A 19,311-nucleotide genomic window follows, 5' to 3' on the forward strand; every position below is an offset into this window, starting at 1 on the left:
AATTCACAAAAGCCTTACTCAAAGTGGGACTAATCAAAAGAAGATTACAACTATTAAAACCTGGGAATTCCTTGTGCATTGTTGGCAGAAATAGAAACTGCATTACAGAAATAGCCCATTGCTAATAAAGAACTATGTTCTTAGGAAGGTTAGGATTACAGATATCAGCTGTCTTTATAAATCTAAAAGGAAAAAATTGAGTGTAACTAATTGTAAAGAAACAGTTTTGGTAATGGAAATATAATCAATTTGTTTTCAAAAAGATTCCTGTCTCTACCCACTTCTCACATATTTTTCTATTTTCTGTTCCTATTAGCAAAAGGATCCATACTACATAATCAAAACAGATACGCATAGAAGTTGCCAGATGTCTCAGGGGAAAGTTGGAGGAGGGGTAGTCCTTTTAACCTTAGTCACAGGATGGGAACATAGTTTGGGTTCTCATGGGGCTTGATGACTAGCTATAATTCTGTGGAGAGAGGTCAGGGTCAGTTTTTGTGTCTATGGAAACGGAAATTAAGATCTCCTGTTGGTTTTTAGCTGAGGAGCGTTGTGCAATCTTATTTCTCAGGGACTAGACTTAAAATAGACTTGAATGTAACCAAGAAAGTAACTTCATTATATGCGTTAAAAAAAACCTCCTAGTTCACTTCCTTAAATTGCTTCTCTAGGTCTTTTTATGTACAGCTTATTACCTGTGTGAAAGTCACTTCACCTGCTTTCTGTATATATAAACCAAGGAGATTAGAATAGGTGACCCTTATAATCACTCCCAATTTTAAAATTATTTAAGTCTGTGATCTGCCGGATATGACTGAGCTTTGAAGTGCTTTTGCTTTCAAGGAAGAGACCATCATATGTTCATCAACAGTGGTTTTTAACTGGATCTAATATTTAGATATTGGTGAAGGTAAGGAAAATATATAGCATGCTTTATTGTTGATGTTTATCCTTTTTCAATGCTTCATGAATCAAAAAGCTCATATACATTTAAAATGCACATAACTTGGGGCGCCTAGGTGGCTCAGTCGGTTGAGCATCTGACTCTTGATTTCAGCTCAGGTCATGGTCTCATGGTTTGTGTGTTTCTGCCCTACATCAGGCTCTGCTGACCTCGCAGAGCCTGCTTCAGATTCTCTCTCTCCATTTCTCTCTTCCCCTTCCCCACTTGCTGTCTCTCAAAAATAAATACACATTTTTTTTAATGCACACAACTTGGGGTGCCTGGGTGGCTCAGTCAGTTAAGTGTTCGACTCAGGATTTCAGCTTAGGTCATGATCTCATGGTTCGTGAGATCAAGCCCTGGGTCAGGCTCCACACTGACAGCAATTCTCTCTCTCTCTGCCCTTCCTCCTCCACACTCCTGCATGCGGTCTGTCTCTGTCTCAACGTGTAAATAAACTTTTAAAAAATGTACGCAATTTATATGAGGCTCAATATATGTATTAAAGATTCATCATGGTAAAAAAAAACCCACAGATCTTACATTAATCTTCTGTGGTTCATAGGAATTTCAGGTCCCTCAGGTATAAATTTCTCATAGTTTGTGATGCTGGGCTTCTGACAGGGTCATGATTATTTCCTAGTTAAATGTCTTCCATGTATCCATAATGGGCAAAAGCTTCTTTGTTGTGTATGGGAAATGACTTCCCAAACATAACTGGTTAATAAATATTTTAGCCTTTGTGGGCTACATACTGTCGCTTTTACGTATTCTTTTTTACTTTTCACAGCTCTTTAAAAATGAAAAAACATTCTTAGCTTCATGTCTATAGAGAAGCAGGCTGAGGGCTTGAAGTTTGCCAACACTTGGACTAGTATTTCAAGGCTGCTGTAACAGACAAAAGCTAGCTTCTAAAAGTCTAGGAGATAGAGGCTTAAACAAAAAGAATGGATACAGATCAAAATGTCATTAAGGAACGAAAATTTTAAATGAAATGATAAGCTTGTCATCCAGTAACTTTGTGATTCTTAGATTGAAATGCAAAGAGAAATTTTTTTAATTAACCATTTGAAAAAGTTTTCTTAAAAACCATTTTTTAGTTGGTTTCTTCAACTTTGAATTTTGGAAAATTTCATACATATACCACAGTAGAATATTATAATGATCTCCTTGTGTGTACTCATCATCCAACTTCAGTAATCTTCATCTAGCAGCCAGTCATGTTTTGTTTATACCCCCACCTCCCTTTCCCAAACCTCTGACACTGAATTCTTTTGAAGCAAATCTCAGGCAACACTTTGTTTAATTTGTAAATATTTCAGTATCTCTTAAAGCTAAGGACTTTTTGATTTTTTTTGTTTTTGTTTTTAACAATACTGCATAAACTTGATTTTTTTTTATTTTTATTTTTTAAAATTTATTTTTTAATTTACATCCATTTTAGTTAGCATATAGTGCAACAATGATTTCAGGAGTAGGTTCCTTAATGCCCCTTACCCATTTAGCCCATCCCCCTCCCACAACCCCTCCAGTAACCCTCTGTTTGTTCTTTGTATTTAAGAGTCTCTTGTGTTTTGTCCCTCTCCCTGTTTTTATATTATTTTTGCTTCCCTTCCCTTGTGTTAATCTGTTCTGTGTCTTAAAGTCCTCATATGAGTGAAGTCATACAATATTTGTCTTTCTCTAATTTCACTTAGCATAATACCCTCTAGTTCCATCCATATAGTTGCAAATGGCAAGATTGCATTCTTTTTTTTTTTTTTTCAACGTTTTTTATTTTTTTTTGGGACAGAGAGAGACAGAGCATGAACGGGGGAGGGGCAGAGAGAGAGGGAGACACAGAATAGGAAACAGGCTCCAGGCTCCGAGCCATCAGCCCAGAGCCTGACGCGGGGCTTGAACTCACGGACCGCGAGATCGTGACCTGGCTGAAGTCGGACGCTTAACCGACTGCGCCACCCAGGCGCCCCAAGATTGCATTCTTTTTGATTGCCGAGTAATACTCCATTTTATATATATATATATATATACGTATATATACATATACACACATATATATATGTATGTACATATATATGTGTATGTATATACACGTATATATATATACGTACATATATACGTGTATATGTATATATACATATACATATACACGTATATATGTACGTATATATATATATGTATATATACGTATATATACACCACCTCTTCTTTAACCATTCATCCATCGATGGACATTTGGGCTCTTTCCATACTTTGGCTATTGTTGATAGTGCTGCTATAAACATTGGGGTGCATGTGCCCCTTCGAAACAGCATCCCTGCATCTCTTGGATAAATATCTAGTAGTGCAGTTGCTGGGACATAGGGTAGTTCTATTTTTAATTTTTTGAGGAACCTCCACACTGTTTTCCAGAGTAGCACCAGTTTGCATTCCCAAGGACTTTTTTTTTTTTTTTAATGTTTTATTTATTTTGAGAGAGAGAACTAGCATAAGCAGGAGAGGGGCAGAGAGAGAGGGAGAGAAAAAGAATCCCAAGCAGGCTCCACACTGCCAACGCAGAGGCCAACGTGGATCTCTATCCCATGAACTGTGAGATCACGAGTCAGACGCTTAACCAACTGAGCCACCCAGGCACCCCAAAGATAAGGACTTGAAAAAGAATAACCATAATATCATCAAACCTGGAAAAAAGATAACAATATTGTAAAATATCTAGTCAGTGTTCACATTCCTCAAGTAGTCCCATAATCTGTTGTTTTTGTTGTATTTATTTAGCTTCAGTTAGGATCCTGTCAAGCTCTGTACATTGCATTTCATTAATGTGTCCTTTAGGTTTCTTTTATCTATAGGTTTCTTCTCCCTTTTTTGTTCTTTGAAGTTTGTCTTTACTGTTATTTGAAGAAACTAGCAAACATGTTGCTCTGTCCCTTGTAGTACTTTAAACTGGTGCATCTAGAGGCTTGATCTATTTCAGATAGGGCTTTGACAGAATTTTTGAATTACCTTGAAAGAATATTTTGTTTACAAGCTTATACTTGTAAGCGGTATTATTTAGGCACCAGGAAGCAAATAAAGTCTGGCTATCTTGTTTTGTGATGTTAGCAGCTATTGAATATCATTGCCTAGATCCTGTATCTATTTAGGAGTTTTCAACTATGATGATCTATTTGTATCATTCTTCATTCATTTGTTAATTGGAATACTACTATTCAACTATATAGTTATAATGAGGTACAGCTTATAAAATAAAGTCTGACTAAATATTTATTCTTTTAGCGTATTTCAGAACAGTAAGTCATTTCCCCTCCATCCTCCAAAGATGACCAATGACGTTTTTAAATATATTTATGAACTTCTGGATTTTAATATATTTGATATCCGTTAGCCCATTGCAGTATTTTTACTGATGCTCATTTGAGGCCAGTGAGAATCTCTTCAAATTTACTGCTCCTTTTCTTTTTGTTATGCATAATATATTTTCTAGAATTATTTTCTCTACCAGACCTGGAGTTACCAGTTTTCTAAGGAACAGTAGTCATTTTTTGTGGCATATGGCATTCAGAGACTGAAGCCTGGGTACTGTGGGTACTTAGTACTAATGGGTAGGTAAATGTTTGGAAGACTTATTAATGGACAAAAGTAGGAAATACTTATTTCCCATTGTAATTGTTAATTTCTTAATTTATGGTATTGTCATCAGAAGCTATTAGCAGGTTTTTACTTCTTCTGAAATTTTTAATGATTTTCTTTTTGTTTTTAGTTCATAATAATTTTTGTTTTGTTTTTAACTGTTACATGGGAACTTGAAAATTGTATAGGTTTTTTTACTTACTATGGTTTTAGGGTTGCTTTTTGGAAGAAAAAACAACATCCATTTTCTAATCAGTGAGTTTTCTCACCCCTTGGTGACTTTTCTTTTTTTTTTTTTTTTTTTTAAATTTTTTTTTTCAACGTTTTTTATTTATTTTTGGGACAGAGAGAGACAGAGCATGAACGGGGGAGGGGCAGAGAGAGAGGGAGACACAGAATCGGAAACAGGCTCCAGGCTCCGAGCCATCAGCCCAGAGCCTGATGCGGGGCTCGAACTCACAGACCGCGAGATCGTGACCTGGCTGAAGTCGGACGCTTAACCAACTGCGCCACCCAGGCGCCCCCTTTGGTGACTTTTCTAAGATTCCATTTATTCTTTGTGTCTTTAGTCTGCCAGTTTTTTTTTTTTTCTGAAGTGTAATTAACATACGGTATTATACTAATTTCAGTATACAATATGATTCAACAATTCTGTGAATTTGTTGTTGTTCATCAAGATAACTGTACTCTTGGGGCACCTGGGTGGCTCAGTCAGTTAAGCGTTCAACTTCGTCTCAGGTCATGATCTCATGGTTCGTGAGTTGTAGCCCCGCGTTGAGCTCTCTGCTGTCAGCGCAGAGGCTGCTTCAGATCTTCTGTCTGCACCCCCCACCCCCCACCCCCCACCCATCCCCCACTCTCTGTCTCAAAAATAAATAAACATTATTTTTTAAAAAAGATAAGTATACTCAATCTCCTTTGTTTTTGTGCCTGTCCCCCCACCCACCTTTTCTCTCGGAACCACCAGTTTTCTGTATTTAAAAGTCTATTTTTGTTTGTTTCTTTTCTTTGTTCGTTTGGTTTCTTAAATTCCACATATGAGTGAAATCACATGGTATTTGTCTTTCTCAGACTGACTTATTTCACTTAGCATAATACCCTCTAACTCCATCCATATGTTGTAAATGATAAGATTTCGTTCACATTTATGGCTGAGTAACATTCTGTTGGTATATGTATGCCACATCTTCTTCACCCTTTTATTAATAGATACTTGGGTTGCTTCCGTATCCTGGCTATTGTAACTAATGCTACCATAAACACAGGGGTGCACTTAACTTCTCAAACTAGTGTTTGTGTTTTCTTTAGGTAAATACCCACTAGTGGAATTATGGATTGTATGGTAATTCTATTTTTAGTTTTGGGGGGGAGCCTCCATACTATTTTCCACTGTGGCTGCACCAATTTGCATTCCTATTAACAGTGCATGAAAGTTCCTTTTTCTCCACATCCTCATCAACACTTATTAGTTCTTGTGTTTTTGATTTAGCCATTCTCCCAGATGTAAAGTGATAGCTCATTGAAGTCTGATTGGCATGTCCCTGTTGATTAGAGATGTTGAGCATCTTATCTCAACATTGGAAAAATGTCTCTTCAGGCATTCTGCCCATTTTTAAATAAGATTATTTGTGGGGTTTTTTGGTATTAAGTTGTATAAATTCTTTAGATGTTTTGGATATTAACCTCTTATCAGATAAGTCATTTGTACATATCTTCTCACATTCACTAGGTTGCCTATTTGTTTTGTTGATGCTTTCCTTCCCTGTGCAAAAGCCTATAATTTTGGTGTAGTCCCAATAGTTTCCTTTTGCTTTTATTTCCCTGGTCAGTGGAGACATATCCAGAAAAATGTTTCTGTGGCTAACATCAAAGAGATTACTGCCTGTTTTCTTCTAGGAGTTTTATGGTTTCACGTGTCACATTTAGGTTTTCAATCCATTTTGAGTTTATTTTTGTGTATGATATAAGAAAGTAGTCCACTTTCATTCTCCTGCATGTAGTTTTCCCAGCCCCATTTGTTGAAGAGACTGTCTTTTCCTCATTTTATACTCTTTCCTCCTCTGTTATAGATTAATTGACCACATAAGTGTGGGGTTATTTCTGGACTCTTTATTCTGTTCCATTGATCCATCTGTATTTTTGTGCCAATACCATACTGTTTTGATTACTACAGCTTTGTAGATCTTGAAATCTGGGATTGTGATACCTCCAGCTTTGTTCATTTTTTTTCAAGATTGCTTTGGTTATTCAGGTCTTTTAATGTTTCATACAAATTTTAAGATTATTCTAGTTCTGTGAAAAATGCTGTTGATATTTAGATAGAGATTATGATAAATCTGTAGATTGTTTTGAGTAGTATGGGTATTTTAATAATATTGGTTCGTCTAATCCATGAGCATGGAATATTTTTCCATTTGTCTGTGTCATCTTCAGTTTCTTTCACCAGTGTTTTAGTTTTTGGAGTACAGGTCTTTCACCTCCTTGGTTCAGTTATTTCTAAGTATTTTATTATTTTTAGTGTAATTGCACATGAGGTTTTCATAATTTCTCTTTCTGCTACTTCATTATTAGTATATAGAAATGCAACAGATTTATGTATGTTAACTTTGTATCCTGGAGCTTTACTGAATTCATATATTCATTTTAATGGTTTTTTGGCGAAGTCTTTAGGGTTTTCTATGTATAGTATCATATCATCAGCAAATAGCAAAAGTTTTACTTTTCCCTTACCAATTTGGATGCATTTTATTTCTTTTTCTTGTCTGATGGCTGTGCCTAGGACTTCTAGTACTATGTTGAATAAAAGTGGTGAGAGTGGACATCCTTTTCTGTTCCTGATCTTAGTGGAAAAGCTCTGCTTTTCCCCATGAGTATGATGTTCACTGTGGGTTTCTCATATATGGTCTTTATTATGTTGAGGTATGTTTCCTCTGAACCTACTTTGTTGAGAGTTTTTATCGTGAATGGATGTTGTTTTGTCAGATGCTTTTTCTGTAAAAGCATGTGGTTTTTATTCTTTCTCTTGTTAATGTGTTTTATGACTCTGATTGATTTGCAAATAGTGAATCACCCTTGCCTCCTGGGAATAAATCCCATTTGATCATGGTGAATGATTTTCCAGTGTATTGGTGGATTCAGTTTGCTAATATTATGTTGAGAATTTTTGCATCTGTGTTCACCAGAGAAATTAGCCTATAGGTTTCCTTTTTTTGTAGTGTCTGGGTAATGTGTCCTTATAGCATTTTTCCTTCTTCCTCCATTTTGTGGAATAATTTGAGAATAAGTATTAACTCTTCTTTAAATGTTTGTCACATTCACTTGTGATGCCATCTAGTCCTGGGCTTATGTTTGTTGGGAATTTTTAAATTACTGATTCAGTTTCATTTCTAGTAATCAGTCGGTTCAAATTTTCTATTTCTTTCTGATTCAGTTTTTAAGAATGTATTTCTTCTAGGTTGTCTAACTTGTTGGCATATAATTTTTCATAATATCCTCTTATAATCCTCTGTATTTCAGTGATGTCAGTTTTTATTTCTCCTCCTTCACTGCTGATTTACTTATTTGAGTCCTTTCTTCTTTTCTTGATAAATCTGGCTATATGTGTATAGTCTTCATCTTTTCAAAGAACCAGCTCCTTATTTCATTGATCTGTTCTATTATTTTTTTAGTTTCTGTTGAATTTATTTCTTTTCTCATCTTTATTATTTCCTTCTTTGTACTGCCTTTGAGCTTTGTTCTTTTTCTAGTTTCCTTAGGCATAAGGTGAGTTTACTTGAGATTTTTCTTGCTTCATCATGACATAGTCCTGTATTGCTATAATCTTCCCTTTAAAAAAAAAAAATGTTTATTTTTGAGGGAGGGAGAGAGGGAGGGAAGGAGAGTGCATGCGTGCGTGTGAGCGGGTAAGGCAGAGAAAGACACAGCATCCGAAGCTGGCTTCAGGCTCTGAGCTGTCAGCACAGAGCCCGATGCAGGGCTTGAGCCCATAGACCGGGAGATCATGACCTGAGCCCAAGTCTGATGCAGATGACTGCCCTTAGCCCATATACCTCAGTTGAGGTCACAACAAATTCAGGGAGAGGCTTTCTTTGGCTGTTAAGACCTGCAGTCAAATCAGATGCCTGACCCCATTCTGTCTATTGGGGCTGCCAACAGTAGCGCCAGTCTGTAGGGTGTTCTCCCTGCCTTGTCCGCAAGAAGCTTATGTTGGTGGGTATGGCCAGCCGTCAGACCCATTTCCTACCCCTAGTCCATATGTTCAGGCTGGAGTTGCACTGCTATGTGTGGTTATCTTCCCCTCTCCCCAGGGCAGGAGTTGCTTTGAAGTTGTGTGAGTCCCTGTCAGGGCTACTTGCAGTGTGTTTCTCTGGCAGAAGCTGCTTTGGAGTGGGGCAAGTTGGATGGCGTGGATCTGCAGAAGAATGTGTCAGGCAGTCTAGACTGGGCCATGGGGAGAGATTTTCACCTGCCAGCTCTTAGCCTTTTGTTCTTGGCGAAGTCTCCTAAAGATCCCTGGCCCTCCAGTGTACATTCTGAGATTAATGAATCATCTTCCCATATACTCCAGGAATTTTTCAAATTGCAGCTTCTATGCTGTATTTTAGCAGGGTTGTTTATTATGGTGGCTCTTTAGGGGCAGTAACTCAGTTTCCTGTTGCCCTCCAACTCTCCCAGAGCTGAGCCAATTCATTTTTAAAGTACCCAGAGTTAAGCCCTTCTGATTATAAAAACTCACAAAGTTAAAGCCCACTGGTTTTCAAAGCCTAATGTTGTGGGGACTTGCCTTCCCAGTGCAGGTTCCCCATACCTGGCGTGCTTGGGGGAGGGTTTGCTCCTCTTCTTTTTTCATGCTTATGGTGTCCCTCCCCTTTCTGGGTAGTCACCATGGAGTTTCATTTCTGACTGCATTTCCACCTCTCATACCCTTCTCAGTGTGGCTTCCTCTCTATGATTAGCTGTTGAAGTCTGTTCTGCCAGTCTTTCGGTCTTTTTCTGAATTAGTTGCACTGATGTGGCTGTTACCAAGGTGTGTCCATAGCAAACTTAGGTTCTTCCTGCTGCACCATCTTCCCTGTAAATGTGTTTAATCTCCCCAATTTTTTTAAATTTTTATTTATTTTTTATTTTTAATATGAAATTTATTGTCAAATTGGTTTCCATACAACACCCAGTGGTCATCCCAACGGGTGCCCTCCTCAATGCCCATCACCCACTTTCCCCTCCCTCCCACCCCCCATCAACTAGTCTCCCAAATTTTGAAACATGTTTTAAAAGTTACCGCTATGATTGTGGCTTTTTTTTTTTTTTATAGCTCCCTTGTATTTCTAACAGCTTTGCTTTGTGTATTTTTTTATTGAGGTGAAATTCATGTTACAAAAAAAATTTAACTGTGCAATTTAGTGTCATTTAATGCATTCTTAATGTTGTACAATCACCTCCTTTATCTAGTTCCAAAATTTTCATTATCCCAAAAGAAAACCTTGTACTTATTAAATTATCCATCCCTATATCCCCCTCCACCTAGTGCCCGGCAGCCAACTTCTGCTTTGTATCTCTGAATTTACTATTCTAGATATTTCAGTTAAATGACATTATACAACACGTGACCTTTTTTATGTCAGACTTCTTAGGATATTTTTAAGATTCATCCATGTTGTAGCATGAATCAGTACTTCATTTATATCTGAGTAATATCTAGCGTGTGTATATACCATATTTATTTAACCATTCATCTGTGGATGGACATTTGAGTTTCTACCTTTTGATTATTGTGGATAACACTGCTGTGAACATTCATGTATTTATTAGAATACTTGTTTTCAGATCTTCTGGGAATATCTAGGAATGGAAATGCTGGGTTATATGATAACTCTGTGTTTAACATTTGAGGAACTATAAACTGTTTTCCACAACAGCTATACCATTTTATATTTCCACCAGTGATTTAGGAGTGTTTCAGTTTCTCCATATCCTTGCTAATGCTTGTTATTTAAGTGAGTTTGGTTATAGTCACCCTAGTGGCTGCAAAGTGGTATCTCATTGTGGTATTGATTTTCATTCCTCTAATGGCTAATGATGTTGAACATATCTTTATGTGCTTACTTGCACATAAAATATATGTACATTAGGTATATGATTTACTAATATTTATTCCCATTCTATAGTTTGTCTTGAAAATATCCTTTGATATACAGAAGTTAATTTTGATGAAATCCTATTCATCTGTATATATGTTGCTTATGTTTTTGGTGTCATATCTTGGAATACATTGCCAACTCTAGTATCATCAGGAGTTACCCCTATATCTTCTTCTAAAAGTTTTATGGTTTTAGCACTTATATTTAGGTCTTTGACCTAAGTTGAGTTAATTTTTGTTAATCTTAATGGCATGATGTAGGGGTCCAACTTCATTCTTTTGTGTCAAAATATTAATTTGTTCCAGTACCCCTCATTGAATAATCTTGGCATCCTTGTTGAAAGTCAGTTGGCTGTATTTATATGGGTTTGTTTCTGGATTCTTAGTTCTTTCCAGCGTTCTGTAGATCTTTCCTTATGCCAGTACCATACCATCTTAATCTCTGTAGCTTTGTAGCACATTTTGAAATTGGGATGTTTGAGTCCTTGAACTTTATTATTCTCTTACAATATTGCCTTAGCTCTTTTCAAGGCTCATTGCAGTGCCATATGAACCTGATGGTATGCTTTTCCATTTCTACATTAAAGATCTTTGGAATTTTGATGGAGATTATATTGAATTTATAAATCATTTTTGGTAGTATTGCCATCTTAACATGTTAAGTCTTCCAGTCCATGAACACAGGCTGTATTTCTGTTTATCTGGGGTTTTTTTTTTTTTAATTTCAACAGTGTTTTTTAGTTTTCAGTACACAAGTCTTGTAACTCTTAGACTAAATTATTCCCAGGTATCTTCTAGATGCTATTTCAAATGAAATTGTCTTAATTTTTTTTTTTAATTCTTTTTAACGTTTATTTATTATTGAGAGACAGAGCATGAGCAGGGGAGGGGCAGAGGGAGAGAGAGACACAGAATCTGAAGCAGACTCCAGGCTCTGAGCTGTCAGCACAGAGCCCGACGTGGGGCTCGAACCCACAAACCACGAGATCATGACCTGAGCTGAAGTCAGACGCCAAACCGACTGAGCCACCCAGGCGCCCCTTAATTTTTTTTCATATTATTTCTTGAGTGGTGTTAGCTGTGGGTATTTCATAAATACCATACTTTGTATATTTTTAATACAGTGTTGTTTCGTGTGTTAAGGTTTTATGACATATATTCTTACTGGATTAGAATTTATTATTATAAATGATATTAAATGTGTCTGAGCTTGAGGGTTGTTCACCTTAATGTGCAATTTCTAATTACCCATGTATTTATTTTATGTAGTTGATGGGCCTCAAGGTTAAGGGATAGATTTCATATTTGGGGATTTTAAGAAATTTAGATTTCTTTTTTAAGTGCATTTTTTTGTTGAAATTTAACATGTAGCACATACCATAATAAATAAAAAATACTCATCTGGAGAAATTTTCACAACACGAACACACCCTCATAACAAAAATTGAGATTGTGAAATTGCACACTGCTAGCAACCCAGAAGTCCCCCTTTATTTCCTTTTAGTCACTAACCCCTTTCTTCCCAAGTAATCATTGTTCTTTTAACACTATAAATTAATTTTGCTTGTTTTTGAATTTTATGAATAGAATCATGCAGCAAACACTCCTTTGTATCTGGTTTGTTTCATTACCCTTATGTTTAAAATTTTCATCTGTATTGTTGTATATGGCAATAGTTTTTTCTTGCTATGTAGGATTCCATTTATTATGTATGGCCACAGCAGTCTGTGGTGAATGGATGGGGGCTATTATGATTAATGTTTATAGGTATTTTCTTGTACACGTTTTTTTGGTAAACATTCCTGTGCATTTTGTTAGTATATACTTAGGAATGGCAGAGCCATACAGTTTGTTTACCTTTTGTAAATACATCCCAGGTATAGTCATACTACATTTTATACACTGTGCTTTATTGCACTTCGCTGATACTGCATTTTTTTTACAAATTGAACATTTGTGGCAGCCCTGCATTGAGTAAGTCTTTAAGCACCATTTTTCCAACAGCATTTGTTTATTTCATGTTCTCTGTGTCACATTATTATATTTATTATGGTGATCTCTGATCAGTGATCTTTGGTGTTACTATTATAATTGTTTGGGGGTGCCGTGGACCACACCTATGTAAGACCACAAACTTAATAAATGAGTGTGTTCTGACTACTCCACCTTCCAGCCATTCTCCTATATCTCTCCTCCTCCTTCTCTTTGGGCCTCTCTATTCTTTGAGACATGGCAATATTGAAATTAGGCCAATTAATAAAACACCCTGTAGTGGCCTCATAAGTGTTCAGTGGGAAGGAAAAGTCACATATCTCTCACTTTAAATCAAGAGCCAGGAATGATTACAATTAGTGAGGAAGGCATTTCGAAAGCCATGATAGGGGCGCCTGGGTGGCTCGGTCGGTTAAGCGTCCGACTTCGGCTCAGGTCATGATCTCACGGTCCGTGAGTTCGAGCCCCGCGTCGGGCTCTGTGCTGACAGCTCAGAGCCTGGAGCCTGTTTCAGATTCTGTGTCTCCCTCTCTCTCTGCTCCTCCCCTGTTCATGCTCTGTCTCTCTCTGTCTCAAAAATGAATAAACGTTAAAAAAAAAAAATTTTTTTAAAAAGAAAGCCATGATAGACTGAAAGCTGTCATGTAATTGTAAGCCATGTTGTGAGTGCAAAGGAAAAGATCTTGAAGGAAATTAAAAGTGCTACTCCAGTGAATACATGACAGCCTTTTGCTCAAACAGAAAAAGTTTTAGTGGTCTGGATAGAAAATCAAACCAGCCACAACATTCCCTTAAGCCAAAGCCTAATCCAGAGCAAGGCCCAAACTCTCTTCAATTCTGTGAAGGCTGAGAGATGTTAGGAAGCTGCAGAAGAAAAGTTGGAAGCTAGCAGAGTTCTAAGGGAAGCGGCCATCTCCATTACATTAAAGAGCCAAGGTGAAGCAGCAAGTTATCCAGATCTAGCTAGGATCATTACTTGAGATGGCTACACTAAACAACAGATTTTCAATAGAGGTGAAATGACTTTTCTCGTACAATCCATCTAGTCTTTTCATAGCTAGAGAGAAGTCACTGCCTGGCTTTAAAGCTTCAGAGATTCTCTTGTTAGGGGCTAATACAGCTGCTGACTTTAAGTTGAAGCCAGTGCTCATTTGCCATTCTGAAAATCATAGAGCCCAGAAGAATTATGCTAAATCTGCTCTGCCTGTGGTCTACAAATGGAACAGCAAAGCCTGATGACAGCAATCTGTTTATACCATGGTTTACTGAATATTTTAAGCCCATTGTTGAGACCTACTGCTAAGAATAAAAGACTGGTTTCAAAATATTACTGCTTATTGACAACGCACCTGGTCACCCAAGAGCTCTGATAGAGATGTACAATGAGATGAATGTTGTTTTCAATACAATATCCATTCTGCAGTCTGGGGATCAAGGAGTAATTTTGACTTTCAAGTCTTACTATTTAAGAAATAATTTTGTGAGGCTGTTTAACTGCCATACATAGTGATTCCTATGATGGATCTGGGCAAAGTCAGTGGAAAACCTTCTGGAAAGGATTCACCATTCTAGGTGCCATTAAGAATATTCATGATTCATGGGGAAGAGGTCAGAATATCAGTATTAACAGGAGTTTGGAAAGAAGATTCCAGTGCTCATGGATGACTTTGAGGGATTTAAAACTTCAATGGAAGAAGTCACTGAAGATGTGACTGAATTGCTGTAATCTCATGATAAAAATTGGATGAGGGGTTGCTTCTAATGGATGAGCAAGGAAAGTGGTTTCTTGAGATCGAATCTACTGGTGAAGATGCTGTGGAAATTGATGAAATGACAACAAAGGATTTAGAATATTATGCAAACTTAGTAGATAAAGCAGCAGCAGGGTTTGAGAGGATTGACTCTAGTTTGGAAAGAAGTCCTGTGGGTAAAATGGTTTCAAACAGCATCACTTGCTACAGAGAAATTGTTTGTGAAAGGAAGATTTGATCCATGTGGCAAGCTTTGTTATTGTCTTATTTTAAGAAATTACCAGTCACCCAACCTTCAGCAATCACTACCCTGATCAGTCATCAGCTAAAACATGGAGGCAAGACCCCTCCACCCAGCCAAGGATTATGACTCGCTGAAGCCCAAATGACGTTTATTAGTATTTTTTAACAATGACGTATTTTTAGTTTTTTAAAAAAATTTTTTAATTTTATTTTTGAGAGATAGAGCAGGGAAGGGAGATTCATGAGTTCGAGCCCCGCCTCGGGCTCTGCACCGACAGCACAATGCCTGCTTGGAATTCTCTCTCTTCTTTCTCTGCCCCTCCCCTGCTTGTACACACTCTATCTCAAAATAAATAAAATAAACTTAAAAAAAAAAAAAGCTAATTCAGAAACACTAAAATACAGACGCAGCTAGACTGCACTGAAGTCTGTGGCAGGTCCAATAAGTTAAACATTGAAGTTTGAAAAGTACAGGATTGTTCCTGGTCCTTCTGGGGCACTTTATCCATTTCCTTACCAAATCCTAGGTTACTTTGAATTACAAAATAAGAAAATAGATTCTTACTTACAATATAATTATATTCATTAATGTTAGATTCTGTGTTTATGTATTAAATTTGTGTTTGTTAGATACTTATGCATTAAAAATCTATAAGCCTAAAGCATGTTTTAGAGTGTGGTTTCACTAAGTTTAAGAGTAATTAAACACTGGGAGGGAGGATGGGCTAAATGGGTAAGGGGCATTGAGGAATCTACTCCTGAAAATCATTGTTGCGCTATATGCTAACTTGGATGTAAATTAAAAAAATAAAGTTATATTTAAAAAAAGAGTAAACACTTTTCAGAATGTCTGGCCCATAAAGAAAACTTAAATACTTGCCTCAATTAACTAAAGATTCTTATTCTTAACATGGTGAAAAAGAACACTGAATAAGGACTCATATCTAATTTTGGAATAAAGCTCAAGCTTCATCTCTTTGACCATTTGTGAAGTTAGGAATATGTACTGAATGGTCTCCAATTAGCAGTAACATATTTACTACTATATATTGTAGTTATTATATATATTACAAAATATTCTTAAATTAATGAATTATAAAATTTTAGTATTTAATAATTTATAATTTTAATATTTTATAATTTAATAAATTCTACCTAATCAGGAAATTTAAAACTTTTTTATCTTAATGGTCATGCTGAAAAAAAGACATTTCTTTTGATGGCTTTGTGACTTGAACTTTTTTCTCACTTGATAGCTCGAATTACATCTTTACAAGAAGAGGTAAAGCATCTCAAGCATAATCTTGAAAGAGTGGAAGGAGAAAGAAAAGAAGCTCAAGACATGCTTAATCACTCAGAAAAGGTAAATGACTTAACGTGTACCAATTTTGAGATATATGTACTTGGCTACCAAATACTATAACATGTTTTTATAAAATAGCATTCATTCCTGATGTTATATACTTGGCTTTTTTTTTTTGAGAGAGAGAGCGAGAGCATGTGTACATGAACAGGGGAGAGGGGCAGAAGGATGGAGGGAGGGAGGGAGGGAGAGAGAGAGAGAGAGAGAGAGAGAGAGAGAGAATATCTTAAGCAGGCTTCACACCCAGTGAGGAGCCTGCTGTGGGGCTCCATCTCATGACCATGAGATAATGATCTGAGTGAGCCAAATCAAGAATCGGACCTTTTACTGACCGAGCCACCCAGCCACACCTATATACTTGCATTTCTAAAAATCTTTATGATCAGTAGTGGTTTTGTGGGAGAGTGTGTCTGTGTGTATCTTACTTAGGGCTTTTTATTGTGTTATTTTTGTTTGTTTTTAACTTTGAAGGGTATTAGATGTTTCCTATTATCGAATCATCACAAATTACTTTCGTTTGGAAATATCTTTTCATGTAGAATTTTTTCCCCCAGTTTTTTGTACTTGGGTAAAATGAAGATGCTGAATGTTACTAGCCTTATGAAGAAGGAAAACAAAGGATAGGTATATGGTAGATCATGTGTGCTTTTTCCATTTTGTTGGTAATAGTTAGCAAAATAGAAAATAGCATAAAGTGATTGGCCCTTGCGTATAGTTTTCTTACCAGTCAAAAACTGTCATTGGTTATCCTCTGTCCTTACCTTGCTAAGAAAAGTATTAAATAGATAATATGTAGATCTTTCACTTTTTCACTTCCTCCCTAAATGTGGGTTTACTAGATCCTCAGATAAATGATCAGAAAATGTACCACTTATCTGTCCTTTGGACATGTTTTGTAATAGAGTAGTATGTCTAAGCCTGGTATAACTGTGGATGTAGGATGAAAGAAAGAAGAGTAGAAGATGCACCCAAACAGAAATGGAATACATTTTGACTTGTCCTTTAGTCAAGGCAATGTAAATCTGGGTGTACATTTAATTTAACTGTAAATTAATAGTTTTAAATCTGAATTTAATTTTTTGTAAGCGGCAGCAAAAATGTTTTAATGAACTAAAGAATTGTCCTATTCATTTCTGATTCTAGCAGTGAACCCTCCTGAATACAACTACCACCAAAACCCTTCTGGGGAAGGAGGTGGTGATATTTTGCTTTTAATTATATGAGCTTATCATGATTTTTAAAGTAAGACATGATAGATAATGTGAAATATACAAGAAAGTATAAATGTTCTAAATAAAAATATTTAAGTAAATACAGTATCACATTTCAGGCCAGTGTGATTCATATATTGTCTCTTATGGAATATTACATAATGTAAGATTTAATAATGTGTCTTTTGCTTAGTGTATTACATAAGTTATTTTCATTTTACAGGAAAAGAATAATTTAGAGATAGATTTAAACTATAAGCTTAAATCATTACAACAAAGGTTAGAACAAGAGGTAAATGAACATAAAGTAACCAAAGCTCGTTTAACTGACAAACATCAGTCTATTGAAGAGGCAAAGTCTGTTGCAATGTGTGGTAAGTGTTGGTTTTCATATTTTCTATATGAGTAATTTTTAAATAATGCCTACCAAAAAAAACTGGTTTTGTTTAAAATTTCACTTTATAGTAGTATAAACACTTAAAAATTATAAATTGTCATTCAGTAAAAGGATTCTCCCTTTTTCACTTTGGATACCTCCCATTTTTTTTAATCACAATTTTACCTTCTATTTCCCTCACTCTATTATCCTCCATTCTCTATCAATATCAGTGGAATCTCTCTTTTCTCCCAGTTTTTATTAGCCCTTTCCTTTATTTTCTTCCTGATCCATTCTGAAAATCATTGTCTGTTAGTTCATCTTCTTTCTTGTTTAGTTCCCTCAATTTTCCAATTCCTTTGTGTTTCCACTTTACTATGACTCTAAACACAACCCTAGATCAAACTAATGAGTTCCTTTCTTCACATCAGATAAGTTCTTCAGAGAGGGTTAGCCCAATGCATTATCTCCAACCTCAGGCGAGCTGTTAGTTTTTTAGTATATCACTTACTGTTTTCTTTCTCTCAGACTTTTACTTCTGTTCTCAAGCTTTGTATGTCATTTCTTTATCCATCTACTGTTAGGTGAACTTTTCTCCTATTTAAAAAAGAAATCATGAAAGCATAGGTGAGAACGCCTCAAAGTCTTGTTCTCTTACTTAATCAGCCTATCCTACTTCTTTACCCATCTTCATTTTCTTTACTGTCAGAAGATATTGATCCTCGGGGCACCTGGGTGGCTCAGTCGGTTAAGTATCTGACTTCTACTCAGGTCATGGTCTCACAGTTTATGGGTTCGAGCCCTGTGTCAGGCTCTGTGCTGACAGCTCAGAGCCTGGAACCTGCTTGGGATTCTGTGTCTCCCTTTTTCTGCCCCTCCCCTGCTCGCGCTCTGTCTCTCTCAAAAGTAAATAAACATTAAAAAAAATTTTTTAAAGATATTAACCGTCTTCTTGTTTGACTAATATGTGCTAGCTGTACTCAGATCTAGCCTCATCTTATCTCATCTTAACTATCTTTTTTTTTTTCTTCATCCTTAACCTTTTCTCTTCCACTGAATCCTTTCTTGTTGTGAACATGTGCAAGTCTCTTCCATTATACATAGATAGATAGATAGATAGATAGATAGATAAAATTTTTTGAGCATGCAGGATGCCTGGGTAGCTCAGTCAGATAAGCATCCAACTTACCTTCAGGTCATGATCTCGTGGTTTATGAGTGAGAGCCCCACGTCAGGCTGTGTGCTGACAGCTCAGAACCTGGAGTCTGCTTCAGATTCTGTGTCTCCATCTCTCTCCGCTCAACGCTCCCCTCCCCCGCTCAACGCTCTGTGTGTGTGTGTCTCAAAAATAAACATTAAAAAAATTTTTTTTAATTTTGTGAGCATGTGCAAGTATCTTCCTTTATAAACAAATAAATAAATAAATAGACAAACCCTTGCAGTAATCTCTGATTCTTACTAACTGCCACTGTTTTATTCCATTTCTTTATAGCCAAACTTTTAAAAGAAGAGTTTGCCTTTTTCACCTTGCACTTACTTTGTAACCTGCTACAATCTGGAAGTGTCACTTAACACTTTAAATTCTGCTCATTCAAGGGGAAACTTAGGATCCTATCTGTCAGACCTGCTTTAATCTCTTATTCTCATGATCCTAGTTAATGGCTGT

At 36.4% G+C, this 19,311-nt stretch overlaps 1 protein-coding gene and 1 long non-coding RNA gene across 4 annotated transcripts in view; one reads left to right on the forward strand and one right to left on the reverse strand.

Moving 5' to 3' along the window:
* ROCK1 (Rho associated coiled-coil containing protein kinase 1) overlaps window positions 1-19,311 on the forward strand; it is a 163,846-nt gene that overhangs the window by 103,853 nt on the left and 40,682 nt on the right. For all 3 annotated transcript variants that reach the window (XM_058692553.1, XM_058692555.1, XM_058692554.1), the window contains exons 17-18: window positions 15,952-16,058; window positions 17,493-17,643. In XM_058692553.1, coding sequence (XP_058548536.1) covers window positions 15,952-16,058; window positions 17,493-17,643 — 258 coding nt within the window. The remainder of the gene's footprint in view (window positions 1-15,951; window positions 16,059-17,492; window positions 17,644-19,311) is intronic.
* The window catches only part of LOC131490309 (uncharacterized), a 48,232-nt gene that overhangs the window by 13,469 nt on the left and 15,452 nt on the right, over window positions 1-19,311 (reverse strand). The window lies entirely within an intron of this gene.

Source organism: Neofelis nebulosa, chromosome 11 (assembly GCF_028018385.1).
Source record: "Neofelis nebulosa isolate mNeoNeb1 chromosome 11, mNeoNeb1.pri, whole genome shotgun sequence".
Classification (NCBI taxonomy): Eukaryota; Metazoa; Chordata; class Mammalia; order Carnivora; family Felidae; genus Neofelis; species Neofelis nebulosa.